At 41.5% G+C, this 24,908-nt stretch overlaps 1 protein-coding gene across 2 annotated transcripts in view; it reads right to left on the reverse strand.

The window, feature by feature from the left end:
• The window catches only part of LOC124615659 (V-type proton ATPase 116 kDa subunit a1-like), a 245,611-nt gene that overhangs the window by 34,407 nt on the left and 186,296 nt on the right, over positions 1–24,908 (reverse strand). For both annotated transcript variants that reach the window (XM_047143682.1, XM_047143681.1), the window contains exon 12: positions 6,524–6,648. In XM_047143682.1, coding sequence (XP_046999638.1) covers positions 6,524–6,648 — 125 coding nt within the window. The remainder of the gene's footprint in view (positions 1–6,523; positions 6,649–24,908) is intronic.

Here is a 24,908-nt window from a genome sequence, read left to right on the forward strand (position 1 = left end):
TAAACAACTGGTCATAATAATAACATAAGCTCAGTTAGAAGACTGTCCAAAAAGGGTAGAGTTCAGGCTCAAGCCCAAGTCAGGCAGACAGTTTCAAACTCTAAGTAAGTTACACAACAGGAAACACAATTACTCCTGAGCAAAAAATTTATTCTGGAAACAAACCTAGCCTGAGACTTGCTTCTGTCTGGAATAGACTTTCTTCCATGAATGGTAGCCCAGCAAGATATGAAGGAAAGCTTGTGTGAATTTTGGAAAGTAGGAGACAAGAACTTTTAGGACTGAAACTGTAATTGTGATTCATGAATCATCATGGATAGCTTACTGAGTAAGAACAATCCCACAGAAGGTAGTGTGAGTCCCAAACTGGCTCAAAGTTTTAAACTGTAAGGAAGTTCACACCTTGGAAGGTTACTAAACTGATAAGAACACTGTTCAATTGGCTTGATATTTCATGATAAACACTAGAATTTCTTAAAAATGTTACTTCTTCCAATGAAGTAAATACTCGTGTTACGGATGTTTGTTCTCAAGGCTGCTTTTATGAAAACTTCTACAATAGCTATACATTACAGCTTCAAACAAACCTGGAATACCTACAAATATTTCACTCTAGCTTACATGTCGGACATTGCTAATGCTTTCTTGTACTGTTTACAGAAACTGGCACAAAGCCCCTAATGAGCAATTATAGATCTAACAGAGTTTTAGCTCTGTGTCGTAGGAAGTTCTTGCACTGTCATCAAGACTGACTTAACCCTTCATCAAAATGATGGATCTGATAACTGCCTGCCCCACATTAAGTGCTATTCCTACTTAATTCAACATTTTATCTGTTGGTCATGTTCTATCTGGGATTTTTGCAAATACCACTCTAAAGACTTCCATATTACTGTTTCCCTCATGGTATTTAAACAATAGGTTGTTATGGGGATTGGACACACATATTTGACGAAACAATGAAGTGTTAATGATCTCTTTTTCTATTGTCTTCAAGAATACAAAGATACCCCTTACTGTGCATAGATGTTAAGAGACTGGCATCCATCGCAAAGCGACTTGCTACATATGTTTATTCGACTATGGCATCCACAAGTACCTGTGTATTCCTTCTTGGTAGTTGCTCAAGTAACATTCTTTTTAAGGCGTGTGTTTGTATGCTGAGCCTAAAGGCGTACGTATTGTTTCCCACAATGGTAACCTACGGAGGGTGGAATTAAAAACATAGTTTGCACATGGCTTGTTCAGTAAGTAGTGATCCATGTTTCCTTCTTTCAATAGCTCATCTTTTCCTATTCTGAGCGGAACTTTTAAACCTTTCTACATCTTTGAACTCTTATTACCTAAGTTCCTATCCTGAGCTTCATGCACAGATTATTCAGCCTTAGCACCCATGTGTGCTATATTCTATGTCCAGTTTCAATATATACCTTTGAACATGTGCTACCTTTTACACTACTGTTGAAAATGATCATTATTTTTTGTCTTCGCATCATTCAATAGCCTGGTGCCTAATTTGTCTGATGTGGAAGGTGCAACCATAACAAGCAGAAATAAATTCAGATCCTTGAACAAGTGATGGCTGCTAACAACTAAATTGGAGAAGGGGAAGGATATAGGTAAACTGTATATAGGATAAAAGAATCAAATAGTACAGACCACAAAGCAAAGAAAGGATCTGATAAAAGAGAAATTTGTGTAGCTCAACTACTTAGGGAAAGCAAGTAATAAGATATACAAACTCTTTAGAAACATGGATTTAAGGTTTAAAGCCTCCACACCACAAAAGTTAGGCAGAAATATTCTTACTGTTGCCAAGATAAGAAACAATGATTTATGGCAATCAGGTTGGTATAGGGATAAAATATAGGACGTGCTTGAAGACATAAATTCACTAAACTGGAAGGAGCTTTAGACTGTAGCACAGTAAAAGACCATAAGGAAGGCACTATGTCCAAGAAATCTATGGATTGTGCTCACTTCAAGAATTTCAGAAATGACCCTGGAGGTAGAGTCTACAGAAAGCTTAACAGTTCTGTACAGGGTAAAAAATAAACTATTTGATGTATTTGAAAAGCTACAAATATTTGCTGCAATAGAAGAAAACCTGACTCACCACTCAATGAACAAGATGGTATTAACTCCACCTTTTAGAGTTTAATGAGCTATAAAATGACAACATAAACATATCTAACAGAGAGGATATTTCATGAGTTTGGTATCTTTGGGCAACTGTGAATGTTGCCATCAAATAAACATCTGACTTTTGAGTTTTACACTTAAGGAATGTTTCACTGGTGTCAGTATACTGAAATTAATGGTTTATAATCAGCTGTTTACAAGTTCATAGTTACAGTTTTTTAATTTCATGCATTTATAGATTTAGCAATGTTAGTATACTTGCACCTAGGAGATAATAAATGTTACAGTGAGGAAATGTGTTACAACCATCTTGGACAAAAAAAGTATCTTAGTGTGTAGCATTAAAAAAATCAGTAAATTTGTGCAGTAAATAATTTTGTGTAACTGCAGTATTAACAAAACTATCAGTTTAATATAATCTGACACTTAAATATTCACCATGTAGTGTATGAGGGACAGTAGGAAAGTTTCTAGCCCGAGATAGTTACCACAATGTTTCGTACAAACAACACCACCTATTTTTATGGTGACCCTTTGTGTGTATGCAAATCAAATTTTGTGGCTCCAGCTCTGTTAATTTTGCCACTAGGATGTGTAGTATACTGTAGTGTAAGCAAAACGGTGAGTCAAGAACCGTGCTGTGATTGAATATCTTTATTTGAAGGGAATTATGCCCAAGGAAACTGCAGAGGACATGCGGAACACACTTAAGGACAGTGCTCTGTCTTATGCAACAGTGAAAAACTGGGTATCTGACTTAAAATGTGGAAGAACAAGTGCGGAAGATTGACCAAGGATTGGAAGGCCTGTCACCATTGCCACTGATGAAATAGTGACTGCAATTCATGATATGATTTTGCAGGATCATAGAACAATGTTTCAGCACATTGAAAGCACATTTGGAATCTCCCAAAGGCATGCTCATGACATTTTTGTGGATATTCTGGGAATGTGTAAAGTTTCATCTCAATGCATCTCAAAAGACTTGAAAGGAGATCAGAGATGGGAGTGTGTGCAATGTTGGGAAGAAATCGTCCACCAATTTGAAGCGGATGAAGACAGCTTTCTTGAAAGGTATGTAACAATGATCGAAACATGAGTTCACTACTTTGGTCCTGAGACAGAATAACAGTCACAACAATGGAAATGTCTTTCATCCCCCCAGCCCAAAAAAATTTCGGGTGCAAAAATCAGCCAGTAAGGTGATGGCATCAGTCATCTGGGATGCTGAAGGGGTAATTATGGTGAATTACTTGCAAAAGGGTGTAACTATCAATGCATCACACTATTGCACCCTCCTGCACAATTTGAGAGAAGAGATAAATAAAAAAAGGCACGGAAAATTGGTGTGTGGAGTACTTTTGCATCAGGAAATGCACCGGAGTACAAAGCCCTTGCAGCACTGGAAACTTGGTGTGAATGTGGATTCAAATTGTTACGTCATCCACAATATTCTCCAGATTTGGCTCCACCAAACTGTTTTCCTTTCCCAAACCTAAAAAAAATACCTCAAAGGACGACAATTTGACAATGATGATTCAGTGATTTATGCTGTGAACACTTGGAGGGACTCAAAATGGAAGACCTTTTATGTAAATTGTTTGCAGAAGTTATCTGAGCATGCCCACAAGTGTATTAGTGTACACAGGTATTATACTCAAAAATAAATTGGTATTATGAAACTTCTGTCACTTTTTATTTGTTAAGTTAGAAACTTTTTGTTTTCGACCCCCCCCCCCCCCCCCCTCTCTTGTAGGCACTGAGTCGCACATAAGCATAATGATAAAGATTGCTAAAATGTTAAAGCTTTGGGACAAAGTTCTTCTTCTGCAGTGGAAAACAGATCACAGACACACACACAACAGACACACAGAAAAACACACACACACAACTCACTAACACATGACTGCAGTCACAAGTTGCTCAGGCCACACTGCGAGCAGCTGCACATGATGGGAGATGCAATCGGCTGGTGGGGGTAAGGAGAGACTGTAGCAATGAGGCGGAGGGATACCAGGGTAGGGGTGGAGGACAGTAAAGTGCTGCTTGTGGGAGCATACAGGCGTGAAGTGGAGAAAGAGGGTAGGAAAGCTAGGTGCAGTAAGACGAGAGGATAATGGGAAAGGAGAGAGGTTAAAAGATGTGGGTGCATTGGTGGAATAGAGGACTGTGTAGTTCTGGAATGGGAACAGGGAAGGGGCCAGAGGGTAAGGACAAAGACTAGTCAAGATTGAGGCCAGGTGGGTTATGGGAATGTAGGATATATTACAATTCAGAAAAGCAGGTGTTGGTGGGAAGGATCCAGATGGCACAGGGTGTGACACAGGTATTGAAATGAAGAATATTGTGTTGGGTGGCATCATCAGCAATTGGGTAGTCCAGCTGTTTCTTGGCAACAACTTGTTGGTGGCCATTTATGCTGACAGACAGCTTGTTAGTTGTCATGCTCAAGTAGAATGCAGCACAATGGTTGGAGCTTAGCTTGTAGATCACTTGACTGGTTTCACAGATAGTCCTGCCTTTGATGGTATAGGTGATGCTTTTAATCAAACCTATCCCAGCAAAGGCAGGTCTACCTGCAAAATGTAGTATGTTAATTTATATTATCATGTAGTTTGTGTACATCATGTAATCACAGTGACTGCTTAAATCATAAATTAATTTTGTTTATACCTTTTCCTGTAACATATGCATGAATAATGTATTAAAAAGTGATTTCCTGGACCAAACAAATAGCTTGGTTCAGAGTGAAGTTATGTACTCTTCTGCAGATGTATTCAGCAAGCCCCCATCTAACACAAAGCATGAAACTGTAAATCCCTACCACTTGGAAAGGAAGCTAAAAACATACCTCATTAGCCACTATTTCAACAAATTATCTAAATATCTATATTCATGGGTTTAAAAGTAGCTGTGTTTATTGTTAAGTTGCATGACAGTAGTAATTTAATACAAACAGAACTCAGTATTTACAGCTGCATGTAACAAATGTCTTTCAAAAAGGCCAATGTAGGCAAATAAATACTAAGCTTCCAACAGGAGATAAACAACAACCATTTGGTATATATGAGGAGGTAGCAAGCAGTAGCTGCTTTATTTTGAATTTGTTTTACAAAGTTTTGCAGGCATAACCATGAATAGCATTAAGCAGTATAATGATAATTTATTATTACTACAGTATTATAGAGATTAAGTTTTTACAATTTGCTTGGCTTTTGTACACCTTGAATTGTTCCATACCTATTAAGGTTCTACTTTTTGATGAGAACTATGGAACACAATGAATCAATTAATAAATGAATGAACCAAGTCACTTAGCAATGAATGCCATTCTCCTCACATTTTTGCACAATGAGGAAAATCTTTGTATCCTGAGGCCAAAGCAAAATGAAGAGACTCCAGCACTTCATTTTAGTATGGTTGAGTCAGATGATTATTCTTAGCCTGCCTTATTTGCAATTTTAACACAACATTTTTATGTCATAACTGAAATAATTTTAGATGAAGGCTTGCATTGTAAATTCTTCTAAATAATGTGCAATTTGCAAAGTTCTGCTATTAAAGTTGATATATCTATCTGTGCAGGTTTGTGGCTAGCAAGTACTTGTGATGCCCTCAGAATGTGACTAAGTGGCAATGTTAGTGCTAACTGACAGTTTTCCATCAGTTTTATTGTATATGTCAACTGTTGTAGATGTTGCTCATTATCTCCTAGTCTTTATTGGTTCCTTTCAGGGTGTGAACTAATAAAACATCAATAAATAAATAAAAAATGTTTCATGTGCTGCTTCACATGCTTATATTTACAGGTTGAATTCTATTTGAAACATTTACTGTCGTTGAAGAGAATTGCACATTTATCTTAACATAAAATCACTTACAAATTTGATATCAGAAAAGTATTCAATTCCACACTGAAGTATAACTAGATTGTTTATATTATGACCTTTTTTTTATATGAAGAAATTGAATTTCAAAGTTTGCCATAACAAATAAAATTTGAAAACAAACCTTTTATTTCATACCCATTACATTCCTTTTTATGTCTCAATCCTTTAGATTTTATTTTAGGAATAAGTGAGAAGGGCAGATGATTCTTAGAAATTTGAAACTACTGTAGATTCAACTCAAGTGTTTCAACAGTAGACAATTTTTTTCATTTTTAATCATTGTTTTCTACATGGTAGAATATGTATAAGCACACAGATTCCATATAAGAGAAATTCCACGTGTTACTGAATGTCCAAATCTAGTAACTTCTGACAATCAATCATTATAACACTCATGTAATAAGTGGTGACAGAAGGCTCGTTTTCACTGAATATGCGATCTGTGGTTTGTTGAAAACATTATGACATATATAGTGTGTACAAAAACTTACCATTTTTTGCTCCATATAGAATCCATTTAGCAAACATAAGTGACACCAAGTATCCAAACAGCAACAGCAGGAAAAGAAATTGGGGCACAGTTTCAAGGAGGATGTTGATTGGCTTACGAAAGTGGCTGTAAACAAAAATGGATATTGTCATCTTTGTTGCAAATGTAAAATCACCTTCATAAATACACACTGCTTTGAGCATAATTCCACTTCATTAAACTGTGTATTTATAAGTTCGCTTAAGCAGTCAGAAAGTGGAAACTGTATAAAATTATATGGAAAATTCTGTTATTTGTTTATAGAATAAGTAAACTATGCACTCTAAAGTAATGTAATAATTATCTGACAAGTCACTGAATCTCTCAAGATCTCTCTTTTCTTTTTGCAGCCTACCAACAGTGAAATTTGCCTATGCTTTGTGTCACAACTTCAAGATGCTGACCTTTCTTTTCTCAAATAGTTCACAAGCACACCCATAATGCAACATCAGAAAACTCACAGGGTGAATTGTCATTTATTATTGAGAACTATACTAATATTTTACCCAAATTACATATTAAACTGTGTGGCACACTAGAATTTGCATGTGGAAATTTGCCAGTTGATACCAAACCATTTAAATAGATATCTTGGTTCAGCTGTCTGTCTGTCTGTCTGTCAGATTTTTATTCCTACACTTTCCGGCTCAGATGCAGATGAAAGTGATGGTGACGTATTCTGCCATTTATTGAAAAAGAAACAAACAGAACACTCCAATGATGATATCTAAAGAAAAACCAACAAATGTGTATCCAGTGTCTTAACTATGGCACAATATTTTCATTTTGAGGGTCTCAAAACAATACATTCGCAAATTGTTTCTTCCACTTCTTGAAAGAGAAAGAAATCACATGGGCTTGGATCTAGACAGAACCGTCTGAATTTAAGGTTTACCAAAAAATGCTTGTGCTTTGACTGTCTCCTCAGCAACCATTCTGCCATGGTCAAATAATAATGTACAAAATTTAATCTTAAGATGCTTTCAGTGTGTTTTTAAAAACCTTAAGACAGCATGCTAATATTATTCAAATGAGTTCACTCGCAGCACAGAAAATGTATATAATTTCCTTGCTCATACTCACTGCTGTCTGTACTTTTATTGTATGTTTATCATCAGAAACTTGAAGAGAGGGCTGGGAATTGGCCAAGGAGTGTGTGAACTTCAACAAAATCCAGTGGGCAGTGGGAACATTCCAACCGTTCAAGTCACCTAGCCCAGATGGAATAACGCGGCACATGCAGCTGCTCGACGACTGACACTGTCTTTCCAGATTCATTACTTATATAGCTGCCAGTTATCAAACCACAACTTCTGGGCTGCGGCACAGTGGCAACGAAAGCGGAAGGGCGTTGACCGGAAGTTTTCATTTTAGTGCCACGGCCAGTTTGTTAAAATTAGAGCTGGCCTGGCTCGGCAGATAGGCAACCAGTTACAACACTTTCGAGAAGAGCTTTTTCGCCCATATGAACAACACTATCGAGATGAGATTTTCGCCCATATGAACAAATATTAATGAGCATTTAGCATCACAGGGTGCCCCAGAGAGCATTCCAGGGTGCCCTAACACCAAGAAGAATCACTTCTCAGCTTTTGGCAAGATCAATGTGTAGTTGTTTTTTTTTTTTTTTTTTTTTTTTTTTTTTTTTTTTTTTTTTTTTTTTTAAATAGATAAGGATAAGGAAGGGAACTTTATTTAATTTTTTATTTAATTTCTATAATAATGAGTCAGATCACCAATGAGTGTGATCTTTTTACAGTTGTCAACACCTTTCACTCACACTGAGGCAGATTCCAATTCATTTATTTTATGACGGTTCCTGGTCCTGAGAACCTGGCGAGCATCATCTCTTTAGGGAAACTGGCCTCTGTTATAACCTTTAATCACCAATAATTGCGTGGATATTCAAACACACTCACTTAGAAACAATAGCTGGTTACATGATAACAACTCAGTATCTCTTATTCGACTGCCGTGCCATGACGTGCGGCCAGCGCCATTCGTAGCTAGGTGGCGCTCCCGCGCTCAGCCAAGTTGCGGAGCACCTCTATCGCCATTTGCGCGTACTGTCGTGGCGGCACTGTAAATGTCATGGCACTGCCACAACACTTTTCCCCCCTTGAAAAAAAAACACTCACTTCCTTGGAGACATGGACAGTGCGGAGACATCCATGGCCTCTTGTGAGGCCCCAAGAAGATCCCGCGGAGAGACACGAGAGTATGGTCGAAAATGTCCAGGATGGAAGCTCGTGCGTGGAACGTGCCTCCTGGACGAGATGATGGGTGAAAACTCCGGAGCAGCATCCATAGGCGTTGTGGACCTGGGGGTGTGCTCCAGCGAGATGGGTTCCGGAGAAGGCGGCGTCATGACTGGGGCCGGTTCCGGGGTACTCGGAAGTGGTAGCGACATCGGCTGCAGCAACACGTACGGTAGATCGGCAGCAGTGACAGGACTGGCGTCTCGGGCTGGTGGAGACGAAGGAAGGGGCAGTGGCACCAGCATGGCCACCACTCGTGGGCGCATCTGGTCATAATGGCGAACAACCATGCCGTCGTCCGTACATATTTCACAAAGCCGGTGGCCGCGAAGAGCCTTGACCACCCCTGGAATCTATTTAGGGCGAGATCCATACCCTCATGCCCACACGTCGGCGCCCACCGAGTATTTTCCTGCACTAGGGGACACAGCACAAGGCCTGACAGGGTGAAGCAGGTGCAGTAGAGTGCGCGATTGGCGGCCATGCAAGAGTTCAGCAGGGCTGCAATCACCCAGAGGCGTGAAGCGATAAGAACTCAGAAATTGCAGCAGACTGTCATCTGTGGAAAAATCACTAAGGAATTTTTTCATCTGGCTTTTGGAAGTGTGGACAAGGCGCTCGACCTCCCCATTCGATTGCGGATGGAAGGGCGGTGCTGTAACATGATGAATCCCCTGTCCAGTACAAAAATCATGGAAGGCCTGCGAAGAGAACTGAGGGCCATCATCTGTGACAATCGTGGATGGAAGACCTTCTAGCACAAAGATTTTGGACAAAGCCAGCGTCGTTGCTGCAGTGGCGGGCGACGGACATCGAACAACAAATGGAAACTTCGAGAAGGCGTCAATCAACAGTAGCCAATAAGTACCGAGGAAGGGGCCGGTAAAGTCAGCGCGCACCCGTTCCCATGGCTGCGCTGGATCAGGCCATGGAGAGGGCATTGTATGAGGTGCAGCCAGTTGTGAAGCACACTGACCACACGCAGCATCCATGTGGGCGATGTCCGAATCAATACCGGGCCAATAAACGTGCCTGCGGGCCAGGGACTTAGTCCGAGAAATACCCCAATGGCCTTCATGCAACAGTTTGAGAACATCTTTGCGAAGAGAGGCTGGCACCACGACCTGTGGAGATGTGCCATCCGTGGCCAGAAGAACAACACCATCATGAACAGACAGATGAAGGCGCAAGGCATGGTAGTTGCGAAGGGGATCCGATGCCCGGCCCTTGGTCCTGTCCAGCCAACCCCGTTGAACAAAACCAATCACCTGATGCAGGACCGGGTCCCGCACAGTAGCCGACGCGACCTGTGAACCTGTAAGTGGAAAACCCTCGACTGCACGACGTTCTTCCTCATCAATGTGTAAACAGAGTAGTTCATAACGATCGAAAACCGGGTCGGGGCCCATCGGCAATCGCGACAATGCGTCAGCATTGGCGTGCTGGGCCGTAGGCCGATAGTGAATCTCGTAGTGAAAACGAGACAAGTATAAGGCCCAACATTGCAGGCGGTGAGCGGCTTTATCCAGACGCGACGCCGATGGGCTGAACAGAGAGACCAGCGGCTTGTGGTCGGTGATGAGGTGAAACTTAGAACCATACAAAAAAACGCTGAACTTTTTTAGAGCATAAATGATAACAAGCGCCTCCTTTTCGATTTGAGAGTAACGCCGTTGCGCATCGTTGAGGGTCTTGGAAGCATAGGCGATGGGTCGTTCTGACCCATCCTCATACCGATGGGCGAGAACAGCCCCTAGGCCATACTGTGACGCGTCAGTCACCAGAACCAAGTGCTGACCCGGACGGAATGTGGCAAGACAAGGCACCGACTGCAAATGAGCCTTCAGGCAGACAAAAGCCTGCTCACACTCGTCGGACCAACAGAAAGGGACGTTTTTGCGTAACAGCTGATGCAGAGGATGAGCTACCGCCACCGTGAATGGAATGAATTTGTGATAATAAGCATTCATGCCTAGAAACGCCTGAAGTTCTTTGACCATAGACGGCTGGGGTAGAGTGTTAATGGCCGCAACGTGCTGACGTAGAGGACGTATACCCTTACGGGACAAGTGGAAACCAAGATACACAATGGAGGGTTGGAAGAACTGTGACTTGTCCAGATTGCACCTCAACCCAGCCAAATGCAAAACCCGAAACAGGGAATGCAAATTGCGAAGGTGCTCCTCAGTGGAGGCCCCCATGACAACAATGTTATCCAGATAGTTTATGCAGCTGGGAATGGAAGCCGTGAGCTGTTCCAAAAACCGCTGAAAAATGGCCGGCTCGCTAGCGACGCCAAATGGTAACCACTGGTACTGATACAACCCACAAGGAGTATTGATGACGAGAAATTCCTTGGAAGAAGCATCCAACGGCAACTGATGGTACGCCTCCGATAAGTCAAGTTTGGAAAAGAACTGGCCCCCAGCGAGCTTGGTAAATAACTCCTCAGGACGGGGAAGAGGATAAGTGTCAATGAGACTCTGAGCATTAACAGTGGCTTTAAAATCACCACACAATCGCAGACTCCCGTTTGGTTTAGAAACCACCACGATGGGCGATGCCCATTCGCTGGAGGTAACAGGAAGGAGAATCCCTGAAGCTGTTAACCTGTCTATCTCAGCCTTGACAGGTGCACGCAACGCCACCGGAATAGGGCGTGCCCGGAAAAACTTAGGGCGAGCTGTAGGTTTAAGAGTAATGTGGGCTTCAAAATCCTTGGCACAACCCCGACCAGCAGAGAACACAGGTGAAAATTCAGAACACAATCCATCCAGCTGTTGATAAGGAATATCCTCAGATATTAGGTGCATATCATCATCAATGGAGAACCCAAACAACCGGAAAGCATCATAACTGAACAGGTTTTCAGTGCCCGCATGATCCACCACATAAAACATGAGGAGCCTAACAACAGACTTGTAGGCAGTGGAAGCATCAAACTGGCCAATGATAGGAATTTTCTGTTTATTATAAGTTCTCAGATTTCGCGTAACTGGAGACAAGGGAGGGGAGCCCAACTCCAAATACGTGTGAGAATTAATGAGAGTTACTGCAGAGCCAGTGTCCACCTGCATGTGAATGTCTTTATCCAGAACACGAACAGTAACAAACAACTTATTTTTTTGAGAAAGCACACAGTTAACATCCATGTCCGATGCCTCGTCCTCATTGACAGGAACTTTAGGGGACTGACACACAGAAGCAATGTGGCCTTTTTTCCTACAGGAATTACACATGGCCCAACGTTTTGGACACGCGGCCCTGTCATGCTGTACGAAACAATGTGGACAAGAAGGAAGTGCGGAACGAACCTGCTTCTGTGGTTGCTGTTTTCGCTGCGAGTGTTGCGGCCCAACGCGACGTTGTCTACACGAGTGAACCACTGCCACATCTTCATTCTCCTGTGAAACAGGCAAATTGTCTGTGTCGAAAGTTGACTGTACAGCGCCTACATCACACCACGCGTCTATTTGTGTGCCAGCAGCGTGAGACACTTCTAAGGATTGAGCGATGCTTAGAACTTCCGACAATGACGGGTTTGGCAGTAGTAGGGCACATTGCCGAACTTCTTTATCAGGAGCAAGCCGTAGAATAGCATCCCTAACCATTGAATCAGCATAAGACTCATGATGAGTGTCCGTGACAAACTGACATTTCCTACTCAGACCGTGTAGTCCGCCGCCCAAGCCCGGTAAGATTAATGGGGCTGTTTACGACACTGGTAGAACGCCACGTGGGCGGCAATGACGTGGGTGTTTTTTCGGTAATAGTTAGACAATAAGTCACACATTTCTTGGAAGGACAGAGAGGCAGGTTCCCGCAGAGGGGCTAACTGAGATAGCAGCTGATAGATTCGTGGGGAAATCCAAGATAGAAATAACGACTTACACATAGGAGCGTCGACAATGCCGAAAGTCAAGAAGTGTTGCCGCAAACGCTTCTCATAATCCTCCCAGTCTCCAGTGGCCTCGTCGTAAAGAGGGAATGGAGGCGGAGAAGAGGAAGACAGACGATGAGTAAGCGACATTGACAACATCTGAATAGCAACCGTCAGCTGTGTTTGTTGTGCCTGAATAGCAACCATCAGCTGTGTTTGTAGTTCAATGAGCGCTTGCATAAGCTGTTCCATGTCTGCCCTGTCACGAACACACAAATCCACAATGCAGTGAAAATATCCGACCTCATCGCCAAAAAGTGTTATAACCTTTAATCACCAATAATTGCGTGGATATTCAAACACACTCACTTAGAAACAATAGCTGGTTACATGATAACAACTCAGTATCTCTTATTCGACTGCCGTGCCGTGACGTGCAGCCGGTGCCGTTTGTAGCTAGGTGGCGCTCCCGCGTTCAACCGAGTTGCGGAGCGCCTCTATCGCCGTTTGCGTGTACTGTCGTGGCGGCACTGTAAATGTCGTGGCACTTTCACAACAGCCTCTGTATTCCAAGCTGAAATTACTGCAATCAGGACATGTGTGGAGGAGAATATGCATAGATGCTACAATGACCGTAGCATCTACATCTATTCAGACAGCCAGGCAGCCCTGAAATCATTGGCAGCTCCTGCAACAAGATCTAAGATTGTTGCAGATTGCCACAGGGCTCTGGAGGAGCTGGGGGAAGCAATAGGGTGAACCTAGTGTGGGTCCCTGGTCACTCAGTGATCTGTGGCAATGAACAAGCCAATAGATTGGCTAGGATGGGGGCAACAACTCCATTTATTGGACTGAAACCTGTCTGACAATCACCAAGGCTATGATCAAATTAGAACTATGGAACTGGCTTAGGAAACAGCACGTAGGATATTGGACCAAGGTCCTTAAACAAAAACATGGTAAGGTAATGATGCCCAAGCCATGTTTTAAAAGAAGCTCTGTAGTCCTGGGATTGAACAGGAAAGAGATCAAACTCATGACTGGACTAATGACCGGCCATGGGAATTTCAAAAAACACATACACAATGGGTATAATGGAAGAGGACCCTAAAGGTAGGCTCTGTGATGAGGGTGAAGAAACTGTATCACACCTAATCTTCGAATGCATGGCATTGGAGAGTAAAAGATACAGAATCTTTGGGACAACTAGACCTGAAGAAATTGTGTCTAACAAAAAAACTGGTAGAGGGACTCCTTGCACTATTTACGGGTGCTGGTTGGCTGGCTGGAGCAATACCGCACAATAAACATAGTTTCAGTGTGGGCAGTGGTGGGGCAGACCTAAGCTGTGTTAGCTCCCCTGTTAAAATCAGTCAGTCATCAGAAAGGACCTAGACTCATGTCAACTACTGTATCTGTTCATCAGACAAGTAAAGACATATATTACTACCAGTTAAAATGTTGTATGTTGAGTTTACCTTATCAGATTTAAGATGTCAAGGCTCTCATGATAAAACTCCAACCTGTATCAGATGGAATGGCATCCACAGGCTGTGTATTTTGAAGATCCTGATGACAGATGAGGATCCAATACCAAGAGTACACAGAATGTGTTAGTGTCCTCCTCATTTTCCAACTACAAAATGTATTTGCTTTGTTGTTCTTGTGGTCTTCAGTATAAAGACTGGTTTGATACCGCTAGTCTACCTTGTGCAGGCCTCTTCATATCTAAATAACAATTGCCACCTACATCCATTTTGCTGAGTTTCAAATTTTACCACCAAGTAGTATCTTTGGTGTCTACAGACATCACTATGTTTATGTTTCTGAGTCTGTTGTTCTTATTTCTTTGTTATTCTCCATACAGTAAAGTACAAATATAATTTTTTGGTAATTACATGCCAAGCCTGCAGTTTCAAACCACAACCCAACAGGTTAAATGCCAAGTTATGTGATCAGTAAAAATGCCATTTTTCAATTAGATGAGAAACTAAATTCGTAAGCTGAAAAGTGCAGAAATAAACAAGTTCATTAACACAACAAATACGGTGCATATGACTGCTGCACATGAAGTCTTACTCAAAATGATGTCACACAGTAATTCAACACATGGAGAATACAAGCTGAAGCACTAGCCATCAAAAATGACACACAGGAATACAAGTCTGCAGACATACTGCAGCTTGCAGTGACTTGTGAATCTGAAATGCTTGCTGCTACAAAAGCTACATACAAAGAGTGATTAGCAGCAGACAGAAAAGCAATAGCAGGCTTGATTTTGTCCAGTAACCCACCCGAGCTGAAGCAAAACTGCAGTACATCACATTATATATGGCTTAAACTAGAATCATTTCACTACATTATGTCAGGTATAGCTTAAACTAGAAACAGGCTATGGATCCAAAGGACCTGCTCACAAAGCAATGCTGCTCAAGCACCTCATGCTTCACAAAACGCAACCCAGTGCCAACGTGACACAACATCCAATTGATGCTTTGAACAAGTTACAAGCAATGGATGTCAACATAAGTGATGATATATTATCAATAATCCTGCTCTACAGTCTTCCAGATAGTTACAACAATTTTAGATGGGCTATTGAATCCCATGACAATCTACCAGATGTCAAGACAATAAAAGTAACAGTCTTGGAAGAAAACAATGCAAGTATTCAGAAAGACAGTGAAAATACGAGTGACACAATGTTTGTTAAATCAGGTAAACATTTCATGAACAAGTCAGAAAGTGCTGTCAGTGGCAGTGACAAATCGGAACAAAAATAGAAACAAAAACAAAAAATCATAGGAATCAGCATACAAATACAGTTTTTGTGACAAAAAGGGTCAGAAAGAAGATGAGTGTTTTTTTCAAGAAGAATATAGGTATGCAAGCTGTGATCAAAGTTAATGAAGCTCATTGGTGTTTCTCTATGAATGAGACCACTGCAAAGTTAACTCCAACATTTCTGGTTCATAGACAGTGGTTGCAAATCACATCAAAAATGTGTCACAATCTGAAAGTGCTTGCAAGCAACAGTGCTACGTAAGTAACAGCTAAAAGTAATGTATGCATTGCAACTGCAGCCAGCACCAGTAACTGCATAACACTGAAAAACACTTGATATGCACCAAAGCTTGGAGCCAATCTGATTTTAGTGCCAAAAGTTGTGGGCAACAACCACATGGTACATCTGAGACAACTTTTTCAGTTATATTAGATACTAACAGTAAAGTCAAAATGATTGCAAACAGAGATGGAAACCTGTTTTATTTACAGGAAAATTGTCCCAAAGAGTGTATCACTGCTGAGCCAAAAGTTATATGCAGATATGGCACACTCAAGTAAGCCACTTGAACTCGTGAAATATGATCAAAATTTTCAAGAGTAAGTACATGATAAGTATGAAATTCAGCGGTGCCAATCTCACTAGATGCACTACATGTCTGATGAAGACAAGGGTACTCAGATGAACTTCTGGAGTTAACCCACTCTGATGTCTGTGGGCCAATGAGAGAAACATCTCAAGATGACCTGATAGATGACCAAAATACATCGTTTCAAGCCCCTTTAATTTGGCGTAAGTAGAAGTTGTTGACAAATTTGTGAATTCAAAAACCTAGTTGAAGATCAAGCTGGTCACAAAATTAAATACTATATGTCAGCAATGGTCAGAAGTACTGCAGTGAAAGAATGGGTTCCATTCTCAAAATGGCAGGAATACAGTGACATCTAAAAGTTCCATGCACACCACAGCAGAATGAAGTCACCAAATGAAAGAATCATTCCTTACTCAAAGTGGCTCATTGGATGCTGTTTGAGTCAGGATAACCACCACAATTCTTCACCAAAGCCATCAACCAAGTTAGGTACTTCTTAAATCATTCTTAACTTAAGGACTGTTTGATGGAACTCCATGTGAGAAGTGGCTGAAGATAAAACCCAACTTATCTCATCTTTGTGCATCTGCTCAAAAGGTTTTCATCCCAGATAAATTACCAAACAAAGGAAAGATTGATCCCAAAGGCAAAGAAGGGATTTTTGTAGGCTATTATGACTGTTCGAAAGCCTATTGTGTGAGAGTCCAAGAAATCACAAGAGTTACATATCAAGAGATGTGAGGTACCTTGATAATAGTTTTGAGCCCAAACAAACTGAAGTAGACTATTAGCAAGATGAACCAGATCATCACCAAAGAGGGAGCATCAACATGAATTGCCTGGGAGGAGATATTAATGGTAATACTAACACTGAATGAGAGTCATTGTCAGATGATGATCCATTCTATGGTTTGGAGTCAGAAGTTGCTCTGTCTGCACCCAATGAAGGACAACAAGATTGAAATATGGGGACATGACAGACCAGGGTTAGTGTGAACAGTGAAAAGGGGGCATCCACACATCAGCCCCCCCTCTGTCATACAATTTGAATGTAAGCTGTTGTGACTATCCACCAATCCGATAAGTAACATACTACAACTCCCTGCTCTCAACAGTTTATTTTAGTTTTAAACTCAGCAAGTATTTCAATACATAATGTTAACTTCATTGCAAATGCAACAGAGGTCAATGTCATAATGCAGTAACAGAGGTCATTGTTGATAATGCATTGTGTGGTCCAGATCATCAAGAGTTGTTTGAAGCTATACATGATTAAATCTAGTCACTGGTGAAAAATGATACCTGGGACATTGTAGAAAGACAAATAAATGAAAGGGTAATTGACTGTTGGACTGTTTTCAGGAATAAGTACAGCAGCAGTGGGTCTTTTCTGAGGAGAAAATCAAAAATAATTGCACGAGGATTCAAACGATGTAATGGAGTTGACTGTGTGAACATGTTCTCTTGAGCTGCAGGATCTGATTCATTTATACTACTTATGGCTCTGTCAGTCAAATTTGACTTAGGTGTCTCACAACTGGATATCACCACTGCATTTCACAATGGTGAAGCTGACACATTCTTTGTAAGTATTCATGTGGATTCAATGGTTGAATTATTACATAAAATGAGAGATGCACAGAAAGATAATCACATAATCAAAAAGGCAAGTGACATGCTCCAAACACTGAAATCCAGAAATAAAGTGTGCATGCTTAAAAAGGTCATTTACAGTTTGTGCCATGCTGGTTGACAATGGTATTCTAAATCGAATGCAACTCTAACCTCAGTTGTACTGCAACCCTCAAAATCAGATTCACCTGTCTTTGAAGACAGTGTGGAAAACTGTCCGTCCCCTTACTCATTTATGTAAATGACATTATAGAAATTTCAGCAGAACCAGAAGGGACAAAACAAACCAATGATGAGTTATCTCCCAGATTTGATGTCAAGGATCTTGGTGACATGCTGTCTGGGCATTGAGGAAAATCAGTCTGTTGACATTATTACATTGTATCAAAGTGGTTATATCAAAAAAGTTTTACACTGATTAAAAACAGATGACTGCAGGCCAACAAGGCTTCATTGTCAACTGGGAGAAAGTAGGATGCAAGAGCTTTAAATATGAAGATGGCCCTCATTATCCATTCAGAGAACTACTTGGAGCATTGATGTACATCATCATCAGTACTCGAAGCAACACATGCTGTGTAGTCAGTAAGCTAAGCCAGTACAATAACAACCATAATTTTGTTCACGAATCCTTAGATGACTCAAAGAAACCATAGGTGAGAAAGTAACGTACTTCAAGGATAAGGAATAAATATTCAATTTCATAGATACTGACTGAGGAAGTTCTGATGCTGGAAATCATATACGGACAACAACTCCATCTTATGCAGATGGTTTTCACACAAGCAGAGAGTCATTGCTCTTTCATCAACTGAAGCTAAGTACATGACCTCACTGTATCAGCAATGGGAGCAATTCATTTGTCAACATTCATGAAGGAGCTGAGTTTAAGGCAACTGTCATACATCACCTTGATCACTGACAATCAATCAGTTGGAAAGCTACCACATAATTTAATTTTTCACTCAAAGGCAAAGCACATGCATGTAAAATATCACTTCATACAACAAGCTCTACAAGAGTACCCACTGAAAATAGAAGTTCAGCCAACACAAGATATGACGGCAGATGTACTAGTGAAGCCTCTTCTTGCATTGAAGCACAAGACATGTATTGAAGGACTTGCACTTCAGTCATAGAGCCACTAACATAAGACTCAATTCTTAATTTATAACGGTCTGAAAAAAATGAATGGGTCCTGTTATGGTTCAAATTTTACTCCTAAGTAATATCTCTGGTGTCTACAGACGTCACTATGCTCACATTTTCAAGTCTGTTGTTCTTAATTCTGTACTATTCTCTGTTCATTAAACTATAAATAAGATTGTTCAGTAATTATGTGTCATGCCTGTATTTTCAAACTACAACCAAATACATTTGAACCTGAAACTTCCCGGCAGATTAAAACTGTGTCCCAGGCCAAGAGTTAAAATCGGGACCATTGCCTTTCACAGGCAACTGCTCTATCAACTGAGCTACCCAAGCACAACTCACAACATGTCCTCGCAGCTTTATTTCCATCTCCTAACTTCCACAATCCATTTCCGCAAATCCTTTACCGTCTAACACAGAGTTACAATGTCATCAGCAAATTTAAAAGTTTTAATTTTGTGTCCCTGAATTTTAATTTCCTTTTCAAATTCCTTCTTGATTTCCTCCAAAGCATCCTCAATGAACAACATCAGGGACAGGCTATAGTCCTGTCTCCAATCGCTTCTCAACTACAGCTTCCATTTCATGTGCTTCAGCTCTTATAACTGCAGTTCACTTTCTGTATGAGTTGTAGATAACTTTCATGATGAGAGTGCGCCATGACAGAGCAATACTGTGAACTTCTGATAGAGCCTGCCAATGAGTACCTTGCATTCATTTGCCTTATCTTATTGTGTTCAGTGTACCTTACAGTGATTAGTGTGCATGCCACAGTCTAATAACATTGTACTAACATTCTTGGTTGTGTTGTGTGCCCAAGTTACAACACATGTGACAAAGAGTGTGGGATTGTTCTCCACACAGTTTTCAGTCTCTGGTTGGTCTTCCATTGTGTCTACAACATCTAACAGTGCTACTGATGAGTCTTTAAGCTGGCAGGTTGGTCAGCAAAGAGTTCTTACTTTGGTGTTGCAGCATCTCAGTCAACAGCAAGAGCTGTTTGCCACAAAGTAACACAGTCAACACCAGGTATTGCAAATGCTTGCCTCTGCTTTGGCCAGTTTGGGTCTGTCTCAATCTACGTCATCTGCCACATCGCCCCTTGTATCTCCTGTTTTGCTTGTATCTCCTGTTTTGCCTGTTACTACTCCAGTTGTCCCCCCCTCCCCGCCATTCCAGTTCACCTCACGTGTATCAACTCCATTGCCAAAGGGCCCCCCTGCAGGATCTATCTTCACTCCTTTTGGTAACATCTGTGACCTTCTTTCAAATTACTGCTGTAAATAGATGCAAATCATTGCCAATTGAGTTGAGTTCTGTTGGTGCAAGGAACTGGAACATTCCTATAAGACTTGGACAGCTGAGCTTCACAGTTTAAGCTGCCATTGTCACACTGTCATTGATGTACTTAAGGAGTTGTATGCTGACCACATGGTTTGTGATGCAATCATCAGTTGGCCCCCGATCATGAGTTTCATGAGTGTGCCCTTCAATGTGACTATTGCACAATTGTTGGAAGTTTCAAAGCTTTGGGTACTGAAATTGAGTCATGATGAGAGGTTTCAGATATTCAACCTGCTTTCCCCCACCAATTGTAAAATGGTTCATACTGGGACTATACTGACAGAGGTCTGCGGCAAGCAAAACATGACAGCAGCCATCTCATCTCACTGTGGCAGCCATGGGTGCAGCAGCAGAACAGTAAGCCCAGTAATGAACAACAATGCAAGAACTCCATGCTTCCCTCTTGTCCGTCATGTTTTGTCATTCATGATAGGCCAGATTGTCCTAAGTGGTGCATCATTTGCCGCCAGTGCTACAAAATGGGTCACACTGCTCTTGTTTGTGATGTTAATTGCCAACAGCCTATTGCAGATGCTGACTTGGATGTCAATTGTGTGTCAGCAATCTCTGTTGCAACCAAACTGAAAATTTGTTTTGTTTGGATGCCTTTAACCTTTCCCAGTTAACTATTTCTGATGAAGTTATTCAGAATGGGCTATTCCCTTAGTCATTGTCAAGAACCCGTATGGGCAGTTATGCCTTTGCAGAAATTTCAAAGTTTCTGTCAATGCTCAATCTGTCATTGAAATGTATCCCTTGCCGTACCCTGATGAACTTTTTGCTAAGCTCACTGGTAGTCAGTATTTTCCAAGATCGACCTCTCTGATGCATATTTGCAGCTTTCCATTGATGCTGACTCAACAGCTCTCAGTTATTAACAAGCCTTTTGGTTTGTGTCATTACTTGCAGTTACCATTTGGTGTGGCTAGTGCCCTGACAATTTTTCAATGGTTTCTTGAGAAACTCACAAGGACTGTGCCTAGATACGCCAGTTATCTTGATGATATTGCGGTCTCCAGCTCCTCCACTGCTGAACATCTCAACAACTTGCTTATGCTCTCTTTGGTGTTACAGGCTGGCAGGTTAACGGAAAAGTCCCATTTCTTTCAGTCTATTGTTTGTCTTGGGTTCGAGGTCTGTAGTGCTGGTATCAAAGCCCATCATCAGAATGACTCTGCTGTCATGCCTCTTCCACATCCTCCATCGGCCAGGGAACTCCAGGTTTTTTTAGGTAAGATAGCTCACTATCATCAGTTACTGCTGGGGGGCGACATCAATTGCACAACCATTACATGCCTTGCTGCATAAGAGGATGTCTTTCCACTGGTCACAAGCATGTGAAACATTGTTTTCCAAACTGCAGTCTATGTTACAATCTGCACCTTGCCTTATACTCTACCATCCAAGTCAACATTTAGTGGTAGCAACAGGTGTGCCCCAACATGGGCTGGGGGCAGTATTAGTTCATAAATATTCTAATCGCTCTGAGCGCTCTATTGAGATGCATCAAAAATTAATTTGGCTCAGACTAGATATTCACAAATAAAGAAAGAGGCCTTGACCATTGTTTATGCCTTAAAGAAGTTTCATGTTTTCCTGTATAGTGCAAAATTCCATCTCATCATGGATCACAAGCTGTAAGTTTTGCCGTTTAACCCCTCAGCATCATGGCCAGACAAAGCACCACATCCCCTTCAAAGTTGGGCACTATTTCTCTCTTGGTACAACTATGTGATTCAGTTCCACCCTACAGCTGAACATGTGAATGCTTACGTGCTCTCCCATTTTCCAGCCACACCAGATCCAATTTCCGTTTCCACATTGATGAATGCGCTCAACAAACTGTCAATGTTTTTGCCATCACAAGCACTCGGGCTGTGCGAGCTAGTGCAACTCATCCAGTTTTACAGAAAGTGAGACATTGCTTACAGCATGCTTGGCCTGAGGCACCTCCATCACAGGCTTCCGACCCCCCCATAACTACTATGTGTCTCGGCATCATTTCTCTGTTGTTGATGGTGTTCTACTCCTTGATATGGACTATCAGCTCCTTGCTTAGTGGTTACCTCAGCTCTCCATTCAGAGATCCTGCAAATTCTGCACGCTGGTCACTGGGTGGTACCACACACCAAGGCATTGGCCACTGTCATGTTTTTTGGCCTGGTTGGAAGGTGACATCACTCATTGGGTTACGGAATGTTCTCAATGTGCATAACAGCAAGCTGCCCTGCGGACAACATTGTATCTATGGCTCTAACCTTTACAGGCCTGTGACCATCTCCACATCAATTTTGTCAGACCTTTCCTTAATGCATACTTGCTAATAGTAATTGATGCATTCTCTCAGTTCCCATATGTTGCTCATTACCCGCCACCTTTGACCTCTAATGACATGGCAACCCTGTCAAAAAAAGGTGATGCCGAAAGGTTAGTTAGAACATTCAAAACGCAAATGAAAACATATGTGACTTCGTCCCCATCCAACCTTGTCTTGGATCAATTTCTCTCTTCCTATCTGATATTGCCACTCAACAACAACAGCCCCACTGAACTGCACCATAGGTATCAACCTCTGATGCTCCTGGATCTCCTGAAGTCCGGCCAGGGATGCCAACCCATGCAGCCATCATCCCACTCCCAGCACGGACTGCCTGTCTGGGCACTTGGGTTTGTTCGCCCAAACTGGATTTGTACCATCATCTCCCGATGCCATGGCTACCATCCCCATGACTTCTGTATGGAGGAGGGCATCTGTGAACGTCATTATGGCCAGTTGCACCTGCACATGGATGACCAGACAACCTCAACCAGTACACCAACAATGTCATGCCTGTCTGCATCGCTCGATGGATCACCTGATGTTTCTGGGTCCCTGTCATGACACATGAGGGGGCCACCCATCACCAGTGGATGAACCTGGCACAGCTTCTGCAATACCATTACCAGTACCAAAGCAGTCATCATCCACAGTGAAGCCATCTCCTCCATCCCGGCTGCCACCTGCACGGGCACCACAATCACCAGGTGCTGGACCTGATATGAACATGGAGGTCACATTGACATCAACTACCCTATTGTATGAATTGACACAAGAAGGCAGACCAAAACACTGCCCACATGCCAAGTACTTAATACCATATGCCCAGGTATCACCATGTCATCTGAGCACCTCGAGGAGGAAGACACCATGGACATCTCACAAATCCGAGCTGTAATGAAGTAATGCACACACGCTTGAAAGCCACATGTAATGTGTATGCCATAAAAGAGCAATCCTGTGAATTTCCAATAGAGCCTGCCATGGGCGAGTACCTATTTAAGCCCTGACACGCTATGCTTGCATTCAGTTATCATATTATTACTGCTTGCATGCATTTGCCTTATCTTACTGTGTTCAGTGTCTGTTATAGTGATTGGCATGCATACCACAGCCTAATAAAGTTGTACTAACATTCTTGGTTGTGTTGTATGTCCATGTTACAACATATCACTCCCAATATTTTAGCCCTGCTACTTTCAGAGTTTCCAAAAGTATATTCCAGGCAACAGTGCCAAAAGCTTTCTCTAAATCTACTAATGCTATAAGCATAAATTTACATTTCTTCACCTGTGGCTGTAATCAATGCAGAGAAATATAAACACTGTTACTTGTTCAGCGTAATAAGAGCTACGGTTTAGTGACAAAAGTAGCCATCTTGACAAAAGCTGAATGGTCTGGGTTAGTGGTGACAGATTTCATGGTGCAGCCAACCTAGTAAGCCACAGTTAACAGATGACAATGTGTTCAGCATAACTACATAGTCATAAACAAAAGTGATAACAGCAACTGGAATTAGAGATCACAGGAATCTTGTACGTAATTGAATCTAAAATGGTTTGAATTTGTTAATATGTTCAATGAAGGTACCCTTTGCACATGGTATTGACAGCTAAAGTTGAAGGGTCCAGAATCAAATGAAAATCAGCCTGAAGTCATATATGAGGACAATTCAAAAATTCTGGAACATTTGTAATTTTGCCCCAATGGTGTGTTGGAGTGAAATGCAGTGGCATCCCTGCACACACCTGTGTTTACTGTGTAACTACTGGAAGTTTCATTGTTGTATGTCTGTTAGTTATTGTTCAATGCTGTATTGAGTAGAATGTTGTGTTGCACAGTTTATGAGTTTTAAGATGGCAGAGTTAGAGGAGCAACATGCCTGCACTAAATTTTTTGTGAACCTCAAAAAAAACTTTACAGACACTTCAAATGATGCAGGAAGCCTACATTGGTGAGTGCTTAAGCTGTACTCGGTGTTATGAATGGTTCACATGGTTTAAAAATGACCAGACGAAAGTTAAAGATGACCCTTGTTCAGAATTCCCTCTGAAGTCCACCGATGACGCTCATGCCAGGAACATCAACGAAATTGAGCATTGAGCTTGCCAATCTAAGACTGACTGTCCAAGAGATTGCAGAAGAATGTAACATTTTAGTTGTATCGTGTCATGAAATCTTGACACAGCATTGTGTTGCCACCAAGGTCATCCCACAGCTCAAGAGTCAAGACCAGAAAGGTCTTCACCCTGCAATCTGTGAAGAGCACAAAAAATGAAATCACTGTGTTGCCTCATGCTTCGTACTCTCTAGACCTGGCCCCTGTGGATTTTTTTTTTTTTTTTTTTAATTTCCAAAGTTGAAAACCCCATTGAAAGGATGAAGAT

The sequence above is a fragment of the Schistocerca americana genome, chromosome 5 (assembly GCF_021461395.2).
Source record: "Schistocerca americana isolate TAMUIC-IGC-003095 chromosome 5, iqSchAmer2.1, whole genome shotgun sequence".
NCBI lineage: Eukaryota > Metazoa > Arthropoda > Insecta > Orthoptera > Acrididae > Schistocerca > Schistocerca americana.